This window comes from Necator americanus, chromosome II (assembly GCF_031761385.1).
Source record: "Necator americanus strain Aroian chromosome II, whole genome shotgun sequence".
NCBI classification, from domain to species: domain Eukaryota; kingdom Metazoa; phylum Nematoda; class Chromadorea; order Rhabditida; family Ancylostomatidae; genus Necator; species Necator americanus.
The window spans coordinates 29,274,723-29,297,976 of NC_087372.1; the positions used below are offsets into that span (position 1 = coordinate 29,274,723).

At 42.6% G+C, this 23,254-nt stretch overlaps 3 protein-coding genes across 6 annotated transcripts; 2 read left to right on the forward strand and 1 right to left on the reverse strand.

Annotated features, from left to right (window-relative positions):
- Window positions 1-6: 6 nt before the first annotated feature.
- On the forward strand, window positions 7-5,473 carry RB195_019862 (uncharacterized protein; the record flags this gene model as incomplete). Of its 3 annotated transcripts, XM_064187904.1 has the most annotated exons (7): window positions 606-632; window positions 704-715; window positions 2,307-2,440; window positions 4,813-4,939; window positions 5,008-5,122; window positions 5,179-5,297; window positions 5,378-5,473. In XM_064187904.1, the coding sequence occupies 7 exons, from the start codon at window positions 606-608 to the stop codon at window positions 5,471-5,473; spliced, it is 630 nt and encodes a 209-aa protein (XP_064043785.1). The 3 variants fall into 3 exon arrangements, with proteins under 3 accessions (XP_064043784.1, XP_064043785.1, XP_064043786.1); XM_064187903.1 differs by lacking the exons at window positions 606-632; window positions 704-715 and adding an exon at window positions 7-39; XM_064187905.1 differs by lacking the exons at window positions 606-632; window positions 704-715 and adding an exon at window positions 1,034-1,057.
- A 3,541-nt stretch (window positions 5,474-9,014) lies between these two features.
- On the forward strand, window positions 9,015-16,673 carry RB195_019863 (uncharacterized protein; the record flags this gene model as incomplete). Of its 2 annotated transcripts, none has more annotated exons than XM_064187906.1 (10): window positions 9,015-9,035; window positions 9,134-9,239; window positions 9,337-9,469; window positions 12,016-12,123; window positions 12,191-12,254; window positions 12,320-12,479; window positions 12,587-12,672; window positions 14,049-14,110; window positions 14,430-14,529; window positions 16,563-16,673. In XM_064187906.1, 10 exons carry the CDS (start codon window positions 9,015-9,017, stop codon window positions 16,671-16,673), a joined length of 951 nt encoding a protein of 316 aa, XP_064043787.1. The 2 variants fall into 2 exon arrangements, with proteins under 2 accessions (XP_064043787.1, XP_064043788.1); XM_064187907.1 differs by having other exon boundaries at window positions 14,430-14,526.
- Window positions 16,674-17,346: 673 nt separating this feature from the next.
- Window positions 17,347-21,458, reverse strand: RB195_019864 (uncharacterized protein; the record flags this gene model as incomplete). The annotated part of the gene is made up of 3 exons (XM_064187908.1): window positions 17,347-17,544; window positions 20,994-21,119; window positions 21,348-21,458. The coding sequence occupies 3 exons, from the start codon at window positions 21,456-21,458 to the stop codon at window positions 17,347-17,349; spliced, it is 435 nt and encodes a 144-aa protein (XP_064043789.1).
- Window positions 21,459-23,254: the final 1,796 nt, after the last annotated feature.

Below are 23,254 nucleotides of genomic sequence, written 5' to 3' on the forward strand. Positions count from 1 at the left end.
ATAAAAATGGTTTTTTTTAATGTCGACGAAAATAGAGAGGTGAGAAGCAGCCTTCAATTTTCTAATCTCTTCATTCAGCCTACGTTGTCTTTCTATTAATCGCTTTCATTTGTGAACGCGTAAGAGTAATCGACACAAAAAAGATCAACGTGATGGTCAAGAATGAAAGGAACTGTAATGTAAGATTCGTTGCAATTAATTGAAAATTCCGAGCAGTGTGAATATAAGCAAGTAAAGAACTGACTGAGATTTTTTTTTTGAATCTCTAGAAGTTACTGTTCCTCAGTAGCCGCCCTGATAATGTCACTGTTGCGTCCATAACGACTTTGTTTTAATATTGATGGTGACATTACAGCATTGTGCTACTCGCCAGTTTGTTTTGCCAGCTTGTTTTCGCAAAGCGTAACGTGTAGGTTCGCAGATGACACGGTTACTGTTGGTATTGTTCTAGTCACTTCGTAAGGATAATTTTGTTGACGACTTGTGTTGGTGATGGTTGAAAATAACGTTTTTTTCTGTTGATAAAGAACATAAATGATGACATAACCTGTGCGTTCTCCATTGGCTGGTTCACATTTCGTGTTTGTTCGTTCGATGTGTTATCGATGGCGAATGCTCCGCTGGTGTCCAAGGTCAGAGACCCTGGCATGGGAAGGCGGGAAATTGTCGAAAGAGTACACACCATTCAGTGTGCTTGCTGCAGTCGGCTGCACCGGTCTGTTCCATTTTCTACCTGATCTTGTGTTTCGACGTTGTTTATACTGATTCAACTTGACTCTGAAGACTTTTTTTTTTGCGCTCCACACAAAGGGTAACAGACGCAATCGATCGCTTGCACGCACAACGTTTTTGCAGTCGCCTTTCGTTTTGCAGTGACGAGCCAAAGATTGCTCAGCAGTGTTCAGTATTAGTGGGATAGTACTTGTATCAGAACCTACCTAAATGGGACCGTCACTGCACTTGACTGAGCGGGAGCTATGGCAACGTCTGTTGCTTAGTGACTATGTGATAGTATGTCAGAAGAACACATTCTATGTACCGCGCTCAAATGCTGCCAGTGAGTTTTTTGCTTCATTTTTTAAAGTGGGAATTTCGATTTCATTTTATTAGGTTGAGTCAGAAGTAACTTCCGCCCAGGTACATGGTACCTATTCTTATTGTTTAGTACACACATTGGGTTACCCAGACAAGGGATTTTTGTTAACCCTACGCAGTCAGAAATTTGGTTAGTCTTTAGACTTTAGAGAATTTAGTTTGTTGTTGTGGACGTTGCGCTTATTTTTTTCCATCTTGAATTTTGAGAATCAAAAAACACACTTATTGCGTGTGATGTTTTGGGAATTTAAAAAGGTAATAGTGATGCATCTACAGCTAAAAAATGCAGTTTTTACGGTGAAGGAATGATAACCGATCGAGCGGTTGCAAATTAGTTTGTCAAATTCTGTTTTGGAGATGTGACCTTGAAAGACGAACCAAAGGTTAGGGAGGTGGTCGCCCTTCAGACTTCGATGACGATGTTTTGAAGTCAATATTTGAAAAAAAAAATCCCCATGAAACAATGATAGATTTCGGAGAAGCCCAATACGTCACAATCAACTGTTTGCCGCCATCTGAAGAAATGTATGAGGAACAAAACGGAAGTTATATACGACTCAACCCAATAGAATGGTTGCTGTTGATCTACGTTGTTTTGATGGTGCATAGTTCGACTTATGACAACTTGTTCATGCGAACACTTTCGGCGCCAGATGTTCAGATTTGTTTTGAAATGAAGTAAGAAATGGCGCTCTATGAAGATCCCATGAGAACGAGTGAGTGCACATGTACTTGTTGGCAGACGTAAACGCCTCCTAGAGAAGTTTTTCAAGCAGAAAAAGCAAGTGGAGCACGTTTTGAGAAATGTGTACTGCACTCGGATTCCTGGTAGTTTGGAAAACAAATAGATGAAAAGAAAAGGCGTGTGTTTTAAACAGGAGAATTGTATTAGTCCAGATCTCACTTTACTGTAGACTCTCTGAGCCCCGAGTTTAAAGTTGTAGAAAAGATCACAATTGAGAAACAGCGAAGTAGTTTGAAGCCGTCCAGTGATAGCCTTTAAGAAAAGGATTTTGTCTGCAACCAAGCGCTTGCTTATCTAGGGGATGGTGATTGCTCTCGTTATCGGGCAATTGATAGTTTTCTTTTAAACATCCTGCGTTGCGTCAATTTCTTCTCCACACTGTGTGAATAATTGTATTGTCATGCATTGAAATTGCAACAATTGCTGAAATGTTAAAAATAGAAATTATTCAAGGTTTCTTTTACAGATGTCGAAGGCGTTCATTGGCAAACCTGCCCCTGACTTCGCTGTGAAGGCTGTGCTCGATGGTGACTTTGTTGATGTAAAACTCTCTGATTACAAAGGGAAATACGTCGTCCTTTTCTTCTATCCTTTGGACTTGTAAGTGATTGGACATCTTTGATTTCGCAATACACACCCAGGTACTTTGCACTGCAAATTGATGTGGTCTGCTACCGTAACACCTTATCATCATTTCATGTGTGCTTAACCTCGGTTTTTCGCCAATGACGCTGCACTAGTGTGTTGTGCACTTCAACTGTTGTCGCTTGCTAACTCACCGTGAAGATCTTAACAGACACATAGTGTTTAGTGTAGTCGGGTCAAAACGACATGAAGTACCGAGTTTGATAAGCTGTACACGAGGTTGTTAAATAAATTTATTGGCTAACGTTTCGGCAATATCGCCTTCTTAAGAGCCTGAAAAGGACGATTCAATCTACAATTTTGACGACCAACCTCTCCACAGCTAAACTGATAAACTCCACGCCTACTTTCAATCACCAATTTAGCGACTACACTGAATGCTCACCTTAGATCGGAGACGCCTAGCATGGACCGCTGACTGATCGATTATGAGGGCGAATGGTTCGAATGTCACATTCGGATCGGAAGAACCATTCGAGATATGGTGCGAGTTCCTGCGTTATCTACAGACATTCGCCCTTGCGGTTCATTTTAGGGGTTTTGGCTTGGATCCAAAATGCCTCCAACGATTTTCGAGCCAACGTTTCAGATTCGTGCGCTAAGATTTGGACCCTAATTTCAAAATTGGCTCCGTCTTGTTTTTGTGTTCTATGGGCACCTAAAGGTGTCCATTCTCGTAACCTATTCTTGCCGTTCACGTGCTCTTTAATGCCGACATACAGCGGTCGTGCCGTTTCACCTACATACTCGTCGCCACAGTTCGTGCAAGAAATCAGGTGGATTACCCCGGATCTCAAGCAGACTCCTGGTCTACCTGTGGAACAAATAATACAGTTCGGTGTTGTACAGATGTTATCGTACAAATCTTTTCGACATGAAGTACGTTGTTGCGGTTGCGTAAGCGGCTGCGCTCAAGTGCTGCGGTGGGGCGTAGCTGTTGGAATCGAAGTGGGACCATTGCGAACTGCAGCGATGAGAGGTGCTAGCATTTGTCTCCACTCGATCCTGATCGCTACGCTCCACCTCATCGCTTTTAGCACAGCGCCTATGCAGGTGCACCGCGCTTCATATCTTTGACCATACTCTACCTGCTAGGTTTACTGTGTGGTTATGGCTGTGTGCGACCGCACAAGCTTAAATGCTTTCGCGTCAGAAGAAACAGCATTTCAGGTAGTATTTGACCTTGACCTTTTCGACCTTTTTTCTTTAATCTTAAGCCAATAAGGGTAGTAAGAGGCTGTATTTCCTCTGCACTTTGACGCGCCAGTTTGTTGTGGATATACAGCTCGCACACAATATAATCTATTCTGGCTGCCACAGCTTGCGAGACTTGCTGTCTTGCGTGAGCTGCCATTACACTAAGAGACCTAAGTGCCTTCAGATCGACAATGTCCTGGAGTTCAGAGCAATGCAACGGAAGGCTGTTTTCAAAAATCCTATGCTCTCTCTGGGTATTTAAAAATTTGGGTTGGCATTGGTAGTGTACCGGGCAACACCGCCTTCCTGCAACATCTGCGCAACTTCCGTCAAATTACTGTGCAGGTTATATGTAGTAAGGTCAAAACGAAATGAAGCTCGGTGCAGCTGGATAAGCGGCTGTGCTCGAAGCGGTGGATCGGAGGAGGCATTCCCTGGCACCATTCATGGATGAAGTTCGCGATGGTTTCACCTCGATTCCAACCTCTATCTGCACCGCGCCGCTCCGAGCGCAGCGTCTTACGCAACTGTAAGGTGCTTCGTGTCGTTTTGACTCGACTATAGTTCGTACGCACCCATAGCATATACTCAAACATCTGATTGCCTTTGGTTTACAAGGAGGGTCATGGTAACCGGTAGCAATCAGATTTGTATAAGCGGTGCTGTCGGGATTAATGTATTATTTTGATTATTTTGCTTTCTACTATGTAGAAGAGAACCAGTCAGGGTGCCAACGTTGGTCCGAGGCGTGGATCTCGAATGAGCGGGAAATGAGAAGTACTTATTGGTCGTTCTGCTGTCTCATTAAAAAAAAAGAAGATGGAAAAGTATTCTCATGCGATACTATTGTTGTAAAATGATCCAACAGATATGTGATACATTCAACTATGTTATTACAGTTTAATATGACTTTATAGAACGTTTATAAACCTTCATTGAGAAAATGGTTCGAATGGATTTTGAAGACATTCATGCCAACGACTCCTTTTCTACAAAATACCGATAATGAAGTAGTAGAAAAATTGCCAGAAACTAACGTGACAGTTATTAACACCGCGTTACTTTCAGCGATTCTTAAACTTAATACTTGCACGTCTTTTCTTGCAGTCAAACTGTTTCTCTTTTTTAAGCACTTTTGTGTGTCCAACGGAAATCATAGCATTCTCTGACCGAGTTGCCGAATTCAAGAACCTGAATGTGGCAGTCCTTGCTTGTTCAACTGACTCTGTCTTCTCACATCTTGCTTGGGTAAACACGGTACGGCACTATTTCTAATTTAATTATGCATTTATTCGTACTGTATTTCTTTGAAATGTGTTTTCAAGCCTCGCAAACATGGAGGATTGGGTGAGATGAAGATCCCTATTCTTGCTGACACCAACCACCAAATTGCCAAGGATTATGGTGTGCTGAAGGAGGACGAGGGCATCGCTTACAGAGGTTCCTCAAAGAGCTACATCTTCATTTCTCTTGCTCTCACACTTCTGAAATTTCAGGTCTATTCATTATCGATCCTAAGGGAATCCTTCGACAGATCACTGTCAATGATCTTCCAGTAGGACGTTCGGTTGATGAGACCCTCCGCCTTGTGCAGGCATTCCAGTACACTGACAAGGTAAATTATCATTATTATCATTCAAAACATTGGATCGAGTTGTCATCATTCGACAATTTATTGATTATATTTTTTTTTAGCATGGTGAAGTTTGCCCTGCTGGCTGGACCCCTGGAAAAGATACCATCAAGCCAGGAGTGAAGGACAGCAAGGAGTACTTCAACAAAGCAAACTAATTCTTCTCTTATGTGGAACTACATTTATATGTTGCTGCAGTAGTCGTTATATGTTGCATTTTTGAAACTGGTGAAGTTATAATAAACTATAAGTCCCAATTTACAGTTCGAGTAGTGACAAAAAGGAGCTAGTGAGGCTTCACATCTTCCCACACTCAATGTGAAAAACAGTCCTATAGGTATCTAATAGCATTAAAAAAGATTAGTTACTCGAATGTTAACAGTTTTGTGACCAAGGAGTGGGCGGGTCAAAACGATTTGGAGCGCGAAAGCGATTAACTCTGTGTGGTTGACTGTTCTTTTCGTTAACTAGCAGTAGTAGCTGTTGGTTAACGATATATTTTAACAGATTGGTATCCGGCCCCGACCAAATCCGTTATGAAGATACCCGGCAGAGACTAGGACCAGCTCTCAAAACAGAGAAAATGCGCTTTCCATAGGTTCGGCATAGATCTAGCTGTACTCTGAAAGTGATCTAACCACAGTGGCTGAAACAGTGCTGGCTTTATGCGAATCACATTCACATGGAGCTTAGCTGGCATCCGTGTTGATCAACCCTACAGGGAGAAATCGTATCATCTACCCAAAAAGAGGATCTAGCCGATGAACGCAACGAATACCGTAAAACTTACTTACTTAGATGGCTCGTCTTCACTGGACGTGCGGGCCCCAGGATCTTTTCCGCTTGTTTCGTTCTCTCGCCATTGTCATTCAAGATATTCTCAAGTTTGGTGAGCGACGTTGACGAGGTCCTTCAGCCATATCTAGCTGAGCTCTCAACTGGTTCATCCGTACAACGAATAGTCAACAATTCCTCGATGATCTTCGAAATTCGATCCAAGCTTGTGCGCGGCTTCGAGGCACCTTCAGCACAGGCTCGTAGACCTCTGAGCAGCAGCAGTTGTAGTCCACGCTTGAATCCTCCTCGTTGTGCCCGTCACCTTGAGATAGGGAGCCCTCGAGTATGAAATCGTTATATACGACTTCTTTCCCCCTTTGTTGCCGATAGATGTTCTTTTCCATCGTGTGGCTAAGTAGTATTTCCACACGAAGGAGATGGTGATAAGAACTACTACAAAAGGATGGTACTATCGAGACAAGGAAACAGCACCACCGGTTGGTGAGTATGTAGTCGATCTCCGCGTGAGTCGAATTTCCATGAATTCATAGAATTAGAAGAAGGAAAGAGAAAGAGGCGAGCGGCGGACGACATCCCGGCAAGCCGTTTTCATTCCGGCCACTTAGTTTAAATCTTCTTATCCTGTATTTCTCTTCTGTGGCTTTTCCTAGTTTTGCGTTGAAATCTCCGATAACGAATTTGAAGAAAGAATTCTCATTACGAATCATTTGTCCAGCTCTTCATAAAACCCGTCCAATTCAGATTCATCAGCTGCTGATGTTGTGGGGAGGCAGTTGGTGATGCTAATGAGTTTTTGACGGAGAGGGCAAAGGCGAAGATTGGTTAGACGTGATGACAGAATCTCGTGAGAATTGACAAAATGGACAACAGATGCACAACAAAACAAACACCGCCTACATTTAGCGATGGAACTCTCTCTCTCCACAAATGACGAGCCATCGTTTATCTGTCGTACCTTGCTCCTTTTGCTCTTTTCCAGAGCAATCACGTGGGATTAGATGCGCTGTCCACTTCTGAGAAAGGCATATAGGTCAGTGTCTGTGGACACTGTTCTGACGTCGTAAATCTGAGACAGTCTCTATGACGAGTCGTGCATGTGTAACGAACACCGCTGCCAGTCGTTTCCCCTAAGGATAGGTTGTCGCGAGGCTGCGGGTACCTAACAATACGCACCCAGGCCCATCAGCGCCCAAGGAGCGCAACAGGAAGACAGTGGATTTTTGGGCGGAGTGTAGGAGGATTTGTACGTATTGCTGACGAACAATTTGTTGCCTCTCAATTGTCCAAATCTTGCAATCTTTCTGACACACTGTTCACCTTGTAATGTAATTCTCTCCGCAGCTCTAGCTGGTCACTATACATGATCAGGTCAAAACGACTTCGGTGCATTTGGCGATATGGTGGAGCGTAGCCGTTGGGATCCAGGAGGAACTCCTGCTGGCACCACTCGTCAATGGTCGCACGTCGATACCAACCGTAAGCTCCACCGCGCTTCGAGTGGAGCTGCCTCGCAACTGTACCGAGCTTCATGTTGTTTTGTCCCGAGTGTATCATTGTGGTTTGCTCGAAAGCGAGGATATTCACATGTTTAGGGCCCGAGCATGCCTACTAGGCAAACAGGTCGCCATCCTTAGCACTAAGATCCTAATCACTTACTGCTACTTTGTAAAAAAAGGACTACAGTCTTCTCGGCATATTGTTATTACCAGCCTAGGGGTGTCGTTGAACACTTCTACTGTTTCATTGCAAAAGTAAGGGATATGGAGTACATCAGTTTGATTGACCAGAAAAAAAACCATGTCAGAAAATGGTAGCTTGGGTAGTGAAGATGACACTGGCTTGGGGCATTTTTATCCGGGAATGTCAAGAAAAATCCGGGATTGAGGTTGACGCGCGCGCTAATAAAGTCTTGGACAAAGCTAAAACATTAAATATGAGATCGCAGGATACCACAGTCAAGTCAAAACGACTTGACTTGTGGTGCAATTGCATAAGCAGTTGCGCTCGTGGTGGGACATTCACTATCTCCAAGTGAACTGTAGACATTAGCGAATGTTCCAGCACCCATTTGCCCCTAATGGGTTGTTTTAACTGTACCCTCGATAACGATACCAAATGAAAGATACCATTAGATTTCTGCAAAACTGCTATTGAATTGTCTATACGACAACATTAAAAGTGTCTGTACCCAGAACAAGCAGAATATCCGAAACTAGATTAGAAAGCCTACCGGAAATGCCAACCAGCTGTAGCGTAAGAAAATAAGCCTTCTTTTGTTTTCTGCAATCACTCGAGCTTACATTGACGTTTTCAGCTCAATTTCTTAAAAGATTCTTTGCTGCAGTTGGCTCTTCGCCTGCCGCTTCACGTTCTCAAAAGTGCGGCAACTGCCGGGCTCAACTTCCCATAGTGATGATCCCGACCGCTGTCTGTCGCGTTCTTTTCTCATGCAATTGTCCCATGTTCTTGATTTCTCACTACTATTTGCATAGCAGACATAATTTGCACCCTTGTTCATATGTCATGCTAGTGGGAGTTGCAATCCAAGTTTTTCCTTACCTCTTTATTCTCCTTCATAGTTTCGTGAAGAATTACACCATTTCACAAGAATTATAAGAAAAACAAGTGGGGACCTGAATCCGACTGCAGCACCTATGGAAAAAAAGAATTTGAAAACCATTTTCCACACTCCGCTTTCCAAGCTCTTCATTAATCTTTGCTGCGCAAAATTCTGTGCGAATATGTGTTTATCAGAAAATGCTTGATTGTGAGTGAGACACAGAGAATTTTTTTAGAGCTGCGTACGCGGAAATTGTTTTTCCGTTGCTTCCCTTTTATGTGATTTTGGGTAATATTCGACGTTTGGTGTTGTTCATACGGACCTTTTCACTATTTTCGTCTATGAACGACTCTGGAAATCAGGTGAGCAGTTTATTGTGTTCTATTTTCTTCTCTTTCAGAGTAATTTTTTCTGATAAGTTACACGTGTCTGCTTGTTTTATATATGTGTTCTCATGCAGCAAAATGAGAACTACGATGCAAATCCTAATTTTACTTTCATCGGTGCTGAGCTTCCTGTTGATTACAAATTGGATTGGATGTGCGAATTAGCACTGGAGAATTCAGGTTTGGATTTGTTTTTGATGTGTTTATTGTAGTGTAGAGTATTTCATTCCCTGTTACGTGTTTGTTTTGGAGTTAATAGTTGTAACTGAATGTTCAGATCGTATAACGACTGCTAACGAACACGACACCGTCTACTTAACCCTTGACAGCGTGCAGTATATTTTCACTGTGTGCATCCGGCTGCGCCTTCCCCCTGATATTCGCTATTTGGCAGCTTTAATTTTTAGTAGGTGACGTTTTACATACAATTCATTGTTTGGTGAATTCTTCAGAGATGTATGAGGTTCCTAATGAGATAGCCATCTTGGTAAACATTTCGCCACTCTCAGAACGTCGCACCGTCAAAAAATTTCCTCCTAATATTTACGTAATAGAAAGGTTACTATTGGTGGTACAATCAGGTAAAAACGTAGACGGTTGTTCTCGAAACGGTGTGAGGGAACCTCAGCTCTGCAGTCCGACTGGAGCCACTGCGGTTACCATTACAAGCGCTACCTTTTACGTGACTGCACCACAAGTCTGAACGTCTTGAGAGACTGTAATCACAAGCATAATTTTTGTTGTATGTGGTAGTTTTTAAGAAGTTTCGGCACATTGTATAGGCGGGGAAATCTAAACGTTAAAGTTCTCGGCTGGGGCAGAATTGAGGCAAGGGAGAGTGTGAGTGATGCGATAGTCGGAGCCGGTGCTCTGACGCCGTTCACTTTTGATCGGTTGGGGAAAGGACCTCCTTCACTTTTAAACGGTTGGCGAAAGTACCCCCTTCACTTTTGGACGGCTGGCGAAAGGACCCCATTCACCTAAGGAAGGTCCGGCTCCTATAGCACCTATGTGCTGTATTTCGGCGCTGCCATTGGAATCTATGCCATCTCTCCAAAGAAGAGTTTCCTTTGTTTTTTTTTGCAGATCTTTGCTGTTCTGCTTACAGAAAATGAACATTCTTCTCTCTCAATTGTAACAATCTTACGCCTATTCTGTAATTCCATTTTGTAGCAGTCAGCAGTTATTCACAGCTTACAAGGAATTGTCTGCACTTGGTTTTCCCACTAATTTGTTCTCTAAAAAAATGATCCTTTTCATTTCTTATTAGTCCGAAAGAACTTCCAGACAGAACCACCACATACAACAAGAATTGTTTGCGAGTGGGGTTATTTGAAAAGTTTTTTTTTGATTAGCTTTCTTAGGCGTGTTATTTGTGTTGCGGTAGTCAGTAGTTGTTGGCAATTACAGAGCCACTTACAAATTGCAGAAATTCTGAGAACGAATGTGCAAATTTCTTCTCGTTATTGCAATTTTGATTACGTTAATGTTATGGGATTTTAGTCATTTCGAGAAATAATAGCTGCTAAATTGTGTGCTATGACTGACTGGAAAGGAACGACATTATAAAAAGCTAAGAGTTGCAAATATATGCAGAAACTTCAACCGTTAATGGCGCAGTAGGCGTAGCGCACTTTGGCTTGCACCCACTGCGTGTACTAAAGGGAGCCAGGTATTATTGACGCAGAAATATTGCATCCATCGACATTTTTAAAGTGTGCAACCGTGAAAATCCGTGAAGTCAAACTTTGGAAAATGATTGTTTTTTTCGAATTTGTACTTTTCTTCAACTATATTATGTATAGTTGGCGCCGAGACCATTTAGCTGGGTGCTCTGTTTCATCGAGGGGGCAGCGCTCTGAACACGTTCATCTGCACTTGTAGTGAGTTTCAATCGAAGTAGATCCTTGGTCTACCCTCCGCTGTGAAGAATGTCTTAGCGACACTTGCTCCTCGCAACATGAAGTCAGTTTCCAATGAGAAGAAAGTCTCAGAAGTGGTGCAGTTGTAGGCGCACACGATAAGTTGTTTCACACGCGGGGACCAACTCGACTGCTGACCGTTGCGACTGTTTGCACTTTCTCACAAAAAATGTCTGAAGGATGAAGTCTCTAGTGTTTCAATTCGCTTGGGATGCGCGTTTGACTGAATTCAGGATCGTTTAGGTTTCATGGGCGAGTGCTGCCTAACACAATAACTTGCGGGGGACATTCGATGTGTCAAATCAGTGTCGATGTGTCAAGGCGGGAGTACCGGAGGGACTTAACCGCGCTCTTAATAACTAAATCAGTCGGGTATCTAAGACCTGGATGTTAGTCTTAGAGGATCAATGACATGTAAGCTAAAGTTACTAAGAGAAAAAAAGGAAGATAGAGCTTCCAGAAAAAAGAGCGCGGTTGCGTCCCACTCCCAAAATTTTCATAAAACGGCGCCCAATAATTCCAAAGCATTCTTTTAATATTCTGCCCACTGAATTAGGCGTTGGAAGACTTCTAAGGCGTCTCTGTCACATTGAAAGACGCACTATGTTGACGATTTTCTTTGAAACTGTGAAAGTTAACAAGTCATTAATGGTGGTTGATCGGAATCGAGCTCGTTTTAGAGAAATCCGCTACCGTGTTGTGGGAATAAATTTTCTATTTATCTTTTGTGGGCGGATGTAGTGTGGCGGGTAGAATTTCCGCTTCCTGCACGATCGATCGGAGATTCGAATCGGCCCTTGTGCTCACCAAGCCTTTCATTCCCCCGGCGTCGGTAAATTGGTACCAGACTTGATTGGGAAGATAAAAACACTGACTTGACACATCGGCTAGCCACCACAAGTCATTGTATAGGCCAGTTACTCGTTCGTTAATCTCAAACGGTTCTGAATTGAAGTGAACGTTGGGGCGCATCCCAGGCGGATTGATTAATGCCAGACACTTATCCTTTATCCTTTAACTTTTATCATCTGCAGGTTTATGCGAATTCACACTCTGCAAGTGTTAAACTTCCTCGATGAAATGAAAATGAGTGAAAAGAGGCGTTCCCGTGAATGGGAACGGGTTGAAGCCAATTTGTCTCGGTCTGTCGGCTTAGTTGGAAATTTAAATATCTTACAAAGGACTTTTCAGTGGTCATCCTTTTTCCAGACAAACAACTCTTCGTATGCTGTCTTCGATACAGATCGCCTCTAAAGCACTTAGTTACCATGATGTAAGTGTAGAAATTACCCTGTTTCTAGGATTAGTTTACGCACAGAACTTCTGAAGCAATTACAGAGCCTTTCATCAAAACAAGTTTGCTCGTGTCTTCGTTCTTTGGGGTTCGCCTACACACAGCGCGCAGCGCTGAAATCAGAGCTGCGAATTTTGAAAACCCTTGAATATCGCTTACCGAGGTCACCTCTCGTTTATTCCGAGACGCTTCTAAAATCCGTCGGTTAGTACCACTTAGTACTCATTTGAGTTCATTTAACGTTGTATCTGCAAAAATTGTTATCAATCCTTTATAATTTCTTTGCAACATTATAGCGACCAATATTTCAGTGTCCGTTTGCTCAAACGTCGACTTCAATGTGATTTGGGAGCATACGCTTATGTTCCTTGATATTGTGTTTTTACACCACGAACAGGTTGTTAAGTTTACAAACCGGTATATGCATAGACTATTAGATTTCTAACAAATTCGTATAATCGGTTAGAAAAAAACGCTAAGCTCGGTGCAGTTGCGTAAGCGGCTGCGCTCGAAGTGGAACAGTGGAAGATTTACAGGGACCCTTGTTAGCATCATACATCGCTGCGGTCCGCGATGGTTCCACCTCGATCCCAACATCTGGCTCCATCTCGCCGCTTCTGCAACCGTTCCGAGCTTCGCGTCGTTTTGACCTGACTATACCAACATAAGACTGGTGGTCCCTTGTTGTTGCTGGTTGTAATTATGTGAGTGTGAACTGATCGCTGAGTATCATTTAGTCGGTGACAGATCCAAACAAAAATGCTCCAATTTTAAGTCCATTTTTCTTTCTCAGTATTGAGCATTTAGAAGCGTGTTTTATTTCTGCGCCTCTCATGTTATACGGTTAGAACTTCTTAGTAGTTTGATTATGATTGGGTTAGAGTGGAGCTGTTTTATGTGGAAGAACTAATAGTTAGATGTAGTTAACGCCAAACGTGTTCAACAATGTGATTGTGATGCCCCTTCTGGGTAGGGAAAGCGAAGAGAGAGTGAGTGTCAAGCACAGAAAGAGCGTGTCTTGAGGCACACGTGTCGCCGTGTCGACCTTACGACATTCTGCGCATTCTATGAAGTCGGCGTGAAGCGTGTTGAATCAGGCTGGCGCAGTGCACCTCGACGAAGGCGTGCGCTGATACTCTCCATAGGGTTGGTCGAGCTCTTTTCTTCTTGTTTCTCATTCTTGTTTCTTTTTTGTAAATTGTTATCGTAAATTTTTTGTATGTATGTATTTCTTTTGGTGCATAAATGGGATTTCGTAGTCTTAAAAAGTTTTTTTTTTTTCAAGATCTTGCTTAGTTCCATCTTTTGTATTGTTGTTAGGGTCTAACATTCCCGTTCAAAGGAATTTCTTTTCCATTTCTTTGTGTGACCGTTCACAATTGGTGTTTTTCTTGATCGTAGCGTAGTAAATTTCCAAAGTTTGTCTTAGGTGGACCCCAACTATGAACAATCACATGAAAGGTAGAGCATTAATCCACTTCCGACAAAGTGAAGTTTTGAAGGGGGCCCGTTGTGATCAGAAAGAACTATTAAATTGGTGAAACAAGAAGAAGCAATACAAACAGTAAAACTATTAGGAAAAGAATGGTTAAGACTACGCGATCTAGTTCATGGACTATAATGCGAAAACAAGAGTGAGGAAGTACGAAGAACAGAAAGAAAAAAGCTCTGAGGGAGGCAGGAGCAGTTCGCGAAGTGCAAGTGCACACCTTCATCAAGGGCGCAACGCGTCACTTCGCTACAGAACGTTTTGCACTGACTGTAGTATTACAGGTCTACGAACATGTTTTGAAGTCAGCGGTGTCGCGAAAAGGTCTACCACCATCTCTTCCGAGGTTCGTTCATGAAATCAGCAGTCGTGATTTCATCGCTATAAGAATTGCTATCTTACTTATATTGTCCATATTTTTTCTTTTTGGCAAATAGGAGTTAATAGAACACATGCCGCTTCGTATTCGTTGTTGAGTTGTTACATATGTTATATGATGTATCAGAAAAAAGAACACTGGGATTTCATCCGAGAAGATGTAAGTCCGATGTAGTTTTAGTGCACAAAAATATTGCGACCATTTGAAACTTAATCTACACCGGAAAACTGACAGCAATGGCTCTACTCACTAGGAGAACAACGAAGAAATTTGTCTGCTTTTTCAGAGCCGATATTGAACGAGTGAAAGCAGATTGGATGCTCCTTGGTGGAGGAACAGTAACTGCTGCAGCTCAGTGTGTGCTAACTATGGACCAAACGGAGGTGGTATGTCGTTTTCGTACGAAAATAATATGCAAAGAAACGTTATTTTGTCCTCTACACAAGACAGCACCATTTCGTATATTCTATCCTGTTCCATTTCATTCATATTTCTTTTCCAAAAGGCATTAACTCATTGATAGATTGTTTCCTGGTGGGCGACTAACTGTACCGTACCATCATCTCTACCACAACATCATTCGCAGTCCTTTCTTTCTCTCGTAGTAATCATCCAGGAAGTTTGTAGGCTCCATAAACGATGTTGATGAGGTTCAAGTACTTCACCCTACACTACCACATCTCATTGGCGACTCACCAGGGCCTATATCCTACAATCCACTATAACTATACTTCCTTCAGTTCTATCGCGGATTCTCCTCAGAATGCTTCATTTTTCATCAGAAAATAGATCATATGCTCTAGGCTGTCCTGTGTTTCATACTCTTAATGGCAGGTCGTACTTTCTAACTAACAATCCGTAAAACGGTTGCCAAAGTCCGCTAAAACAGAACTTGCGCGTAGAGCTGCAGAGCGTTACCAGAAGAACCAACCAGCTGTTTTCAATTTGTATGTATGCTCATTGGAAAACCAGTCGGTCAGTCGTGCTTCGTCGACAGCTCATTTATCTTTCGATCGCTACATCTCCCAGGATATTCATCGGACTTGCTGCTGCTTGTGAAAGTTCATTTGGAACAGTCCGCAGTGGCAGTGGTATTTCGCAACGTTTGCACGATTATCCCTACCGTTGCGATTCTGCGACACTTTATCTGACATGAAGCTTATAGTTGAAAACACACGTCACAATCATTTATTATTTTCCTACTCTGCTAACTCCAAAGCACTACATGCGACTTTGCTCCGTGGTCTCACGGAAAAGCTAGTAAAAGAAGGTATTTTTTGCATGGGATCATCGTAACTATGTAGTTCTTTCAAACTTATCTAGTCTCGTCGAAACGTTACCCAGAGGAAGCTTCTGTACGCCAGTTATTGGCGAACCGAAGATATAGTCGAGTCGAAACGACGTGAAGCATAATTTAGTTATGTAAGCTGCTGCACTCCAAGCGGCGCGGTTTAGATGGCGGTTAGAATCGGAAGCATCGCGAACTACAGCGATGGATGGTGCTGATAGGGGTCCCCTAACCGCCACGCTCAATCGCTCCGCTTCGACTGCAGGTGATTACGCAGTTGCACCGTGTTTCGTGTCGTTTTGACCATACTATAAGCTAGAAATAATCAGTTAAGGGATTATGCTGTGTGTGTTGTGCGCGTTGAAACTGTACAATTTTGTTTGATCAGCTAAAATTGAGCAGGAGTTCTGTAGGGAGATAGAAAAGTTTTGTTTCTTGAATATATAATTAATCTTCTACTGTCCGACTATTTGAGTAAATTTGAAAGTTAGAGAATTCGATATTGAAAGTCAGGCTTTTGTGGAGGCTAGAATTCTCTGTTATTCAAATACTCGAAAGCAAAAATTCGGTTGCCAATGTAGCAGTCCATGAAACTTCCCAAGATACGCAAGCAGAAAATATGATCAGTGTGAAATTAATAGTTCATCACAGTTTTGTGAAACAATGCTAAATTTCATTCTCAGCTGTTTTTCTCCGTAGAATTTGTTGTGTTTGAAAAAAAAGAAGCGAAAACAGAAATTTCGCTGTTTGGCTTTTCCTCAAAAGCCTGATTCCGATTTGAGAGATCAATAACATTCGAGGAAATGAAGACGTGATTATACCTTGATTATGAACGTGTTACTCAAAGGGGTGTTGCTCTTTTATTCGGATTCTGTAGTTCTCAACTTTTTGTACAAAAGATTTTTTACCTTCTTCTCTCATAGGCGAATTTCGTGGAGATTAAAGGCCATATTGATATTACATGTAGTTGGACTTGAACAACCGACCGGTTCATACAGTCTCATTTCAAGTTTTCAGCATTCGTGTCCTTCCAATCCTCACTAATGCAAGCAATGACGAATATACCCGCAGCACTTCTTAATCATTCTGCAAGAAGCAATTAATTTTGTGGACGTTCTAGGAATATTCCAGATGGTGGCGCATCTTGCAAAATTCTCGGGCACGCCTACCGAGGATATCTTTCAAATGGCTGCCGCTATAACCCAAACTACATTACTGCTTCAGAAGTCACTGCCTAAATAGCATTGATTTGGTGATCCAATATTTTCTTTTAGTTGACATTTGTTGATCTGTGCATTTGATTTACAATTTGGATTTGTAGATTTTGTTAATTTTTTCCTCTTGTTTTCCTGAAATTTTCTTGTTGCTGTTGTTATTTGTTGGATTGATTCTTTTTCAAATGATTTCTCTCTCCAATATTCCTCCAGCCTGGGCAATGTTTAGCACATGTTCTAGTTTGTTGTCGATGCTGATTCGATGATGATGTGTGTGCAGCATGATACGTTCTTGTATATTAATTGTTCTTGTGAATAAATCCATTATTTGCAAACTGATACTGTTGTGTAGTAGGGTCAAAACAACGAGAAGCATGGTGCAGTTACGCAAGCGGGTTTCGAAGCAGTGCGGTGTACCCTAGTGGTTAGTATCGAGGAAAGAATTTTGCTAGCCCCATTCTTCGTTACAGTTCGCGACGGTCCTACCTCGATCCCAACCGCTATCCTCACTGCGCAACATAGAGTAGTCGCTTACCGGATGCACTGTGTTTCATGTTGTTTTGACCTTATCATAGTTGGTGCGGTCACATTTTGAAGGTCATGGAAAAGACGTAATGTTGTCAGCTACAACTATGAAGATATTTTCTAGCAGAAGAGCAGACAGGAATAAAACAAAACGTGCAAAGCTTATTTCTCACAAATTAGGTACATAGACTTCCACAGGAGCTGCTGTCAACTGCAGACTGAAAGCAGATAGTCTTGGTGGCGAGACAATCGGTGTCGTTGCTTGAACTGATGGCATTTTGTAAGGCGGTTTCGAAGTTGGTCTGATTCGCGGAGACCGCGCCGGTGACGTCTAACACAACGCTGGCTGTTTCATTGTACGCTGGATCGAATGCCTAAAAATGAGTGTGCAAAAGGGATATGCATATGATATGGACGTGACCACGTCGCTGCATCCATAAACTAGAAGATGCCAATCTAATCCACTAAATTTCTCTATCGATGTGTATCTTCCCTGAAAGAATAAGAATAACCACCACATCGTAGCATCAAATTTGTTCGGGAAATGTCATCCGTTTGCCGATCCCCTGCCAAAAACCTCTTTGAGGTTATTCATAACTCGTTGATGTATTCTGTGTTGTGTCTGACACCATCATGACGAGGAATTTTAAGGGGTCTCGTCAATAATCTCAGGCGATCCCTCAGAGTGTACCTGTTTGCGTGGCATGGATAATGAGCTACAGATCACTCGTTCAGTTATGGAGCAGGGACTGACTGGATATTGTGATTGTATGTTGATTGTATGTGATCAATTGTATAGAATCCTCTTCGGAACCCTGACTGCTTAGATGACTCGTCTTTCTCTAACTCCTGTTGACGTAGCGCATATGGAGCATTTGCAGTCGGCAGGCTACGAGCAATAAAGGATGAAAGATAAGGTGCCCTGTATCTATCAGTCCGCCTGGGATGCGTCAGCGCGTCCATTTCAATTTAGAGTCTTCAACCAATTCCGAAGGAAATTGGCGCTTACGAACCTGTGTTAAATGCATCACCACACGAGTCTGGGGTGCAGGTTTCAGTAGGGTTGTGTCTATACGGAGTCGTAGCGAGCGTGCCGGGCGCTACTTTCCACAACAAGTTCGATTGGAGCGCGCCAGCCTTGTGCACGCGCCGCTTCTTCCGGGGCGTTTTTTTTTACGGCAATTAAGAAGAAATGGACGGAATCACCCTCCTCCCTATAAACTACCTCAGAGCAAACTAAGGCATCACCCCAGATTCGTGGGGTGATGCCTTTAAGCCCACAAAGTAACCTACGAGGGTTAGCCGATGTATCAGTCAGTTTTTATCCTTCCCGGCAAGACTGGTACCAATTTATCGATCCCGGAAACGATGAGAGGCTTTGTTGGCACTAGAGCGGCTTTGAGCCATCGATCGATCGTGCATACACATCGGAACCTCTCTCCGACTGAGCTACACCCGATTTACTGTAAGCATGGCGAGTGATAATTGTTTTCGCTATGTGGGCTTCCCTTCTTGCATGAGAATTCTTGTTCCTCTTCATCTTTGTGTACGTCCGTTGAAAAAATTCTTCCCATTTTTTTGTGTAAGTTCGCTATGTGAGCACACAAAAGCACCAGTCTCTTTGCGTACGTTACCGTTGTTCAATTTGGTTCTGCTGCGAAATCGACAAAGAATAGTGAAGAGCCTTCAATGCCGACGTCATTCTGATGCCTTCTCCTTTTTCTTCACATACACAGTTTTCATGCGCATATGGTTCTAGCAATCTGGACCTCTTCTTGATTCACACCATCATCACCAGGGTATTGGAACGATTATCCAGAGATAGTTGGAATCCTCACTTTCATCCCGTTCCAAATTATTTCGACCAGTCTATTCTTGTCATCCGTGTTGTAGGTGGTTTGCAGCGCCGGAGCTTATGTTTTAGCTACCTTCGGCCGAAATGATGATCAGAGCTACGGTGGTTCCACGAACATCACAAAGCGATGCGCGAAGGCCCCGGTAACAAGCACGTAGTCGATGAACGAGGTATCCTTGACGTATTCCAGGTGATTAGGTGCTTCAATTGGTGACGAAAAAGGCAGTGTTCAATCACAGAGCCGCTTGCCGACACGAAATACAACAATCTTAATCCATTCTCCATTATATCACTGAGTCCAAATATCCAAGAGTTCTGATGCAGTACAGTTTGATGCCCATGAGCGTTAAGCTCTCCTGGTGATGCAATGTTTCGATAGGTGATGAAAAAGGAAGCTGAAGGCTAATACGAATGGATCAGTTCTGGCAGAGTGCAAAGTACTCCGTAACTGCCCTCTAGGCTTACTTTTGTTGGTGTAACGCCTAGTATCTTCAACGATGAGTATCGTAGTCACGCTGGAATGGAACGCATGTTTGGATAAGGCTGTACAGGAACAGTTCCGAAACTGACTCTCTTCGCATGCTTGTCGTCGCCTGGAGATATTAAGGTAATTTTGTGTTAATATTGAGGACGACAACACTATGGTCGTCACATCTGTCATACGTCTATAGTGCTTGATTCTGTGAGTCACAAATTCTAAAGCGCTGCAATGGATAATCACTACTGTGGGAGTTGTCTGGCTGTGATTGCCTTCTGTCCGGTGCGTGCGAACATTCCAAGCTGCAAAGTTTATGTGCAGGTGCGACGATCTTTTTTATCAAACTCGGTTCCATAGTGTTGCCGGTCACACCCTCCTCATCAAGTGCCCTGCTTCGTTTCTCCCGCCGACTTTAGGGCATCGGCGGACCCGGATGCGGTGCCATTTCCGTATTCGTTTGGCCGACTTGTATACACACTATGTGGATACACACATGGCTTTTTTTCAGACCCTCATCAGAACCTCTCCCCCTCCCCCTCCCCCTCCCCCTCCCACGCCCCTCCGTTCTCTCTTCTCATCTACCCCTTGGGAACTGACAAATGAGGTCTAAGTGGACGTTGCTGCTCAATAAGCTGATCTTCCCTTTTTTGAAATTGTCTTCTATCTGTTCTTCGCAAATCTTCATCTGCCTTTTGCTCGAACACGATTTCTATGCTCTTCAGCCGGATGCGGCTTCATCGCGATGTATCAGCTTAGGAGTTCACGTTTGCAAAAGTTCCCCCCAGAATTGTTGTTGCAACCGAGGTCTGTTGTTGAAAGGTCGTTGTATTTCTTCATAGTCCATGCTCTTTCCACTGATGACAAATCTGGTCCCAGTATTTGTTTTTCATGCGCCCTTTTGAGATCAGTCTAGACATTGCGGTCAGCAACAACGAACTCGTAGAACCTGTAACATTCTTTGAGAAACAGTACCAAATCCACATAAAATTTTTCGATTCTTTCTTCGTTGTCGGGAGCGAGTTCGCAGTTCCTGAGGATCACAGCTTTTTTTCAGCTTGAAGGTCTCCACAAACAAGAGTTCTGTTTTTAATTTGCAAGCTTCTGACGTTCCTCGTGGTCTCGCGAAGATGTTCGATGAGTTTATTATATTACTCTTTCATGTTTCCTCGTCTCTTGTATGCGTGAAGAAATCTCCAACGATGACAACCGAATTTTCTCATCAAAACAAGTGGAGATTCTAAAGTACAAAACTAAGTAAGCACCAAAATGGTGGAAGCAATAATACATTATTAGGAAAAAATATTATTGAATAACTGTTTCTTTCGAAAAAAAAATGCCTAGAGCAAATTATTTACAAACACAACGAACTTATGAGACGGCTTAATGCTAACATTTTTTGTGGTTTGGTTCGAACGTTCGAACGAACCAGATTTTCTTTGCTGTAGATTTTGTTGCCGAAAAAGTGTAATTCGATTAGAAGTCGTGAATACCTCATCAAATGCGGTTGTATTTGCCGCAGGGATCCCTTCTTGCAATTCGTTCAGCCGTTCAATTGCTAGTCCCAACATGTCGAGTTCGTTCCTCATCACGTTCGGATCGACATACTGTGCGATATCCTGAGTGTACAACAAGTTTAGAGTGATCCGTTTTCATTTCATCGAGCATTTTTCTAGAAATAATGAATTTGCTAGGATTTATTGCAGAACCTCCGCGTGCGCATGGAAAATACAGATCCATTTTTTCTTTTACTCTGGAGAAGGTTGCAAAAAGCATAGATGTTCCAGATATGGCTCACTTCTTCACCGCCACATTTCACACAAGGCGACACAGTCGAAGTGACTTACTTCTTCAATTACGAATTTGTATATGCAAGAATCCGCCCCGCATCCATACTGGAACTGAGCATCGAACGCAAAAATTGCTGGGATGGCGAGGAGAAGAAGCAGTCTTATCATGATTCTAAGATTCTGTTAATTATACGTATCAGTCATGGATCGAGGAACAATACATCGGAAATCTTTCTATGAATACAGCACCAGCATAGCCTTTGGTTCACCTTTTGCGACATCGCGCGCAACTACAACCTTTGTACTAATGGTGCCGATCCCGGAATGCTGACGCCATAACAGAAGTCGGTCGTAATTCGAGTAAGGAAAAAAAAAAGATACGTTGGAGGTAATGCAGAGCATCTAGGCATCGTTAGGAAAGAAAAAAAAGGAAAAGAAGAGGACATGGAAGGGATTATAAGCATTACTTATAAGAAATTAATGCAGAACAGAATATCCTTTTTTTTCTGAAATACATTGCTTTAAAGTATTCGATATTTATGGTTCGAAGTTTAGGAACTAATTTATTCAAAGATTCAAATAAAACGATAAATGATGTTACTGCTTAGATGCATTCTGAATATCTGCGGAAATAATTCGAAAATGCAAGAATGCCTAAATATTTGCTATCAGCTCCGTATTTACCCGACATTCTTCTCATTTTGCTGCCGCAGTACTTTCCAAAGGTAGTGAAACCTTCTATTTATTTCCATAACTTCTAACCATTACCCAATGGTAAGTCTTCGATGAAGGTTTTCATCTTCCTAATTTCCACCTCAAATACTATTTTCTTCATGAAGAAATGATAAAGAAAGAGAGTAAGGAGACTGGTTATTTTTCTTTCTATTTCCTTAGACTATTTCCCTTTCCTTAAGAAATGAGTTGTCAAAATAATGTGTTCAACTTGAACTTTGAATTGCTCCTGGTAGAGAGGGTGTCAAGAGAGCAGGTTATGCATAACTGGGGAATATGCACTTTATTGATAGTAATAATGTAATTATCGACGCCTGTAATATCTAAAATGATAAGTGTTGGAAGAATTCGGGAGCATAAGTTGTCATTGCGGAACATTACCGTGAAGCAGCCAGATAAGCCAACTTGATAAGGAATTCACCCATGATTGATAGTGTACTAGTTTTTGAGCAGAACGAAGACTGTTATTGATCTTTGTTCTGGCTGACGTTTCGGCGTCGTCGCCTTCTTCAGAGTCTGGAAAAATCAAAGACACGTGTAATCTACTCTCTCAAACGCCTCATTATCCCACAAATAATGATGCTGCTAAGCGAATGTCTGAGATGTTCTGCTGGAACCTCTATCGTGCTGCCGATACGTAGATGACTGTTGCATTATATGTCCAACAGAAGCTGAAATGGACACTTGCTCAGATCTCTTAAATAAACAATCCCGGAATATAAAGTCAAGTCCAGGAAGGAAAAACCTAAAGACAATTTGCTGCTTTTTCTCAATGTCCAGGTTCTTTTGTGTAGGGGAAATTGAAGAGCGAAATGGTATCGAAAACCAAGTTGTAAAAACATTCTGATTCACTACCAATCGGCGCACCCCTGGAGATCCAAAAAGTCAGTCCTTGGAAATATGCTTAAGACAGCTGCAACGGTTTCATCTGAGGCTCAAGGGCGCATTGCTTCCGTAAACATGGTTAACCACATTGCTCAGTCCAATGGGTACCCAGCAAAGGTTTCAAATCGGAGCCATGCAAGTGCGCGGTGGTGTCACATGGTAGAACAAGCAACAAAGATGCCCTTCTGCCTTCCTTTTATCTCGGATGATATGAGCAATGTAGTGCGAGCAAGCCTACGACAGGCGGGTCGGCAAGACTCAGTCAGACATAACACCTGCGAACCTCAAGCAACAGCTTGTCCGCAATCGCGCCTATGACAGACTTCGTAAGACACCTAACTGCATCG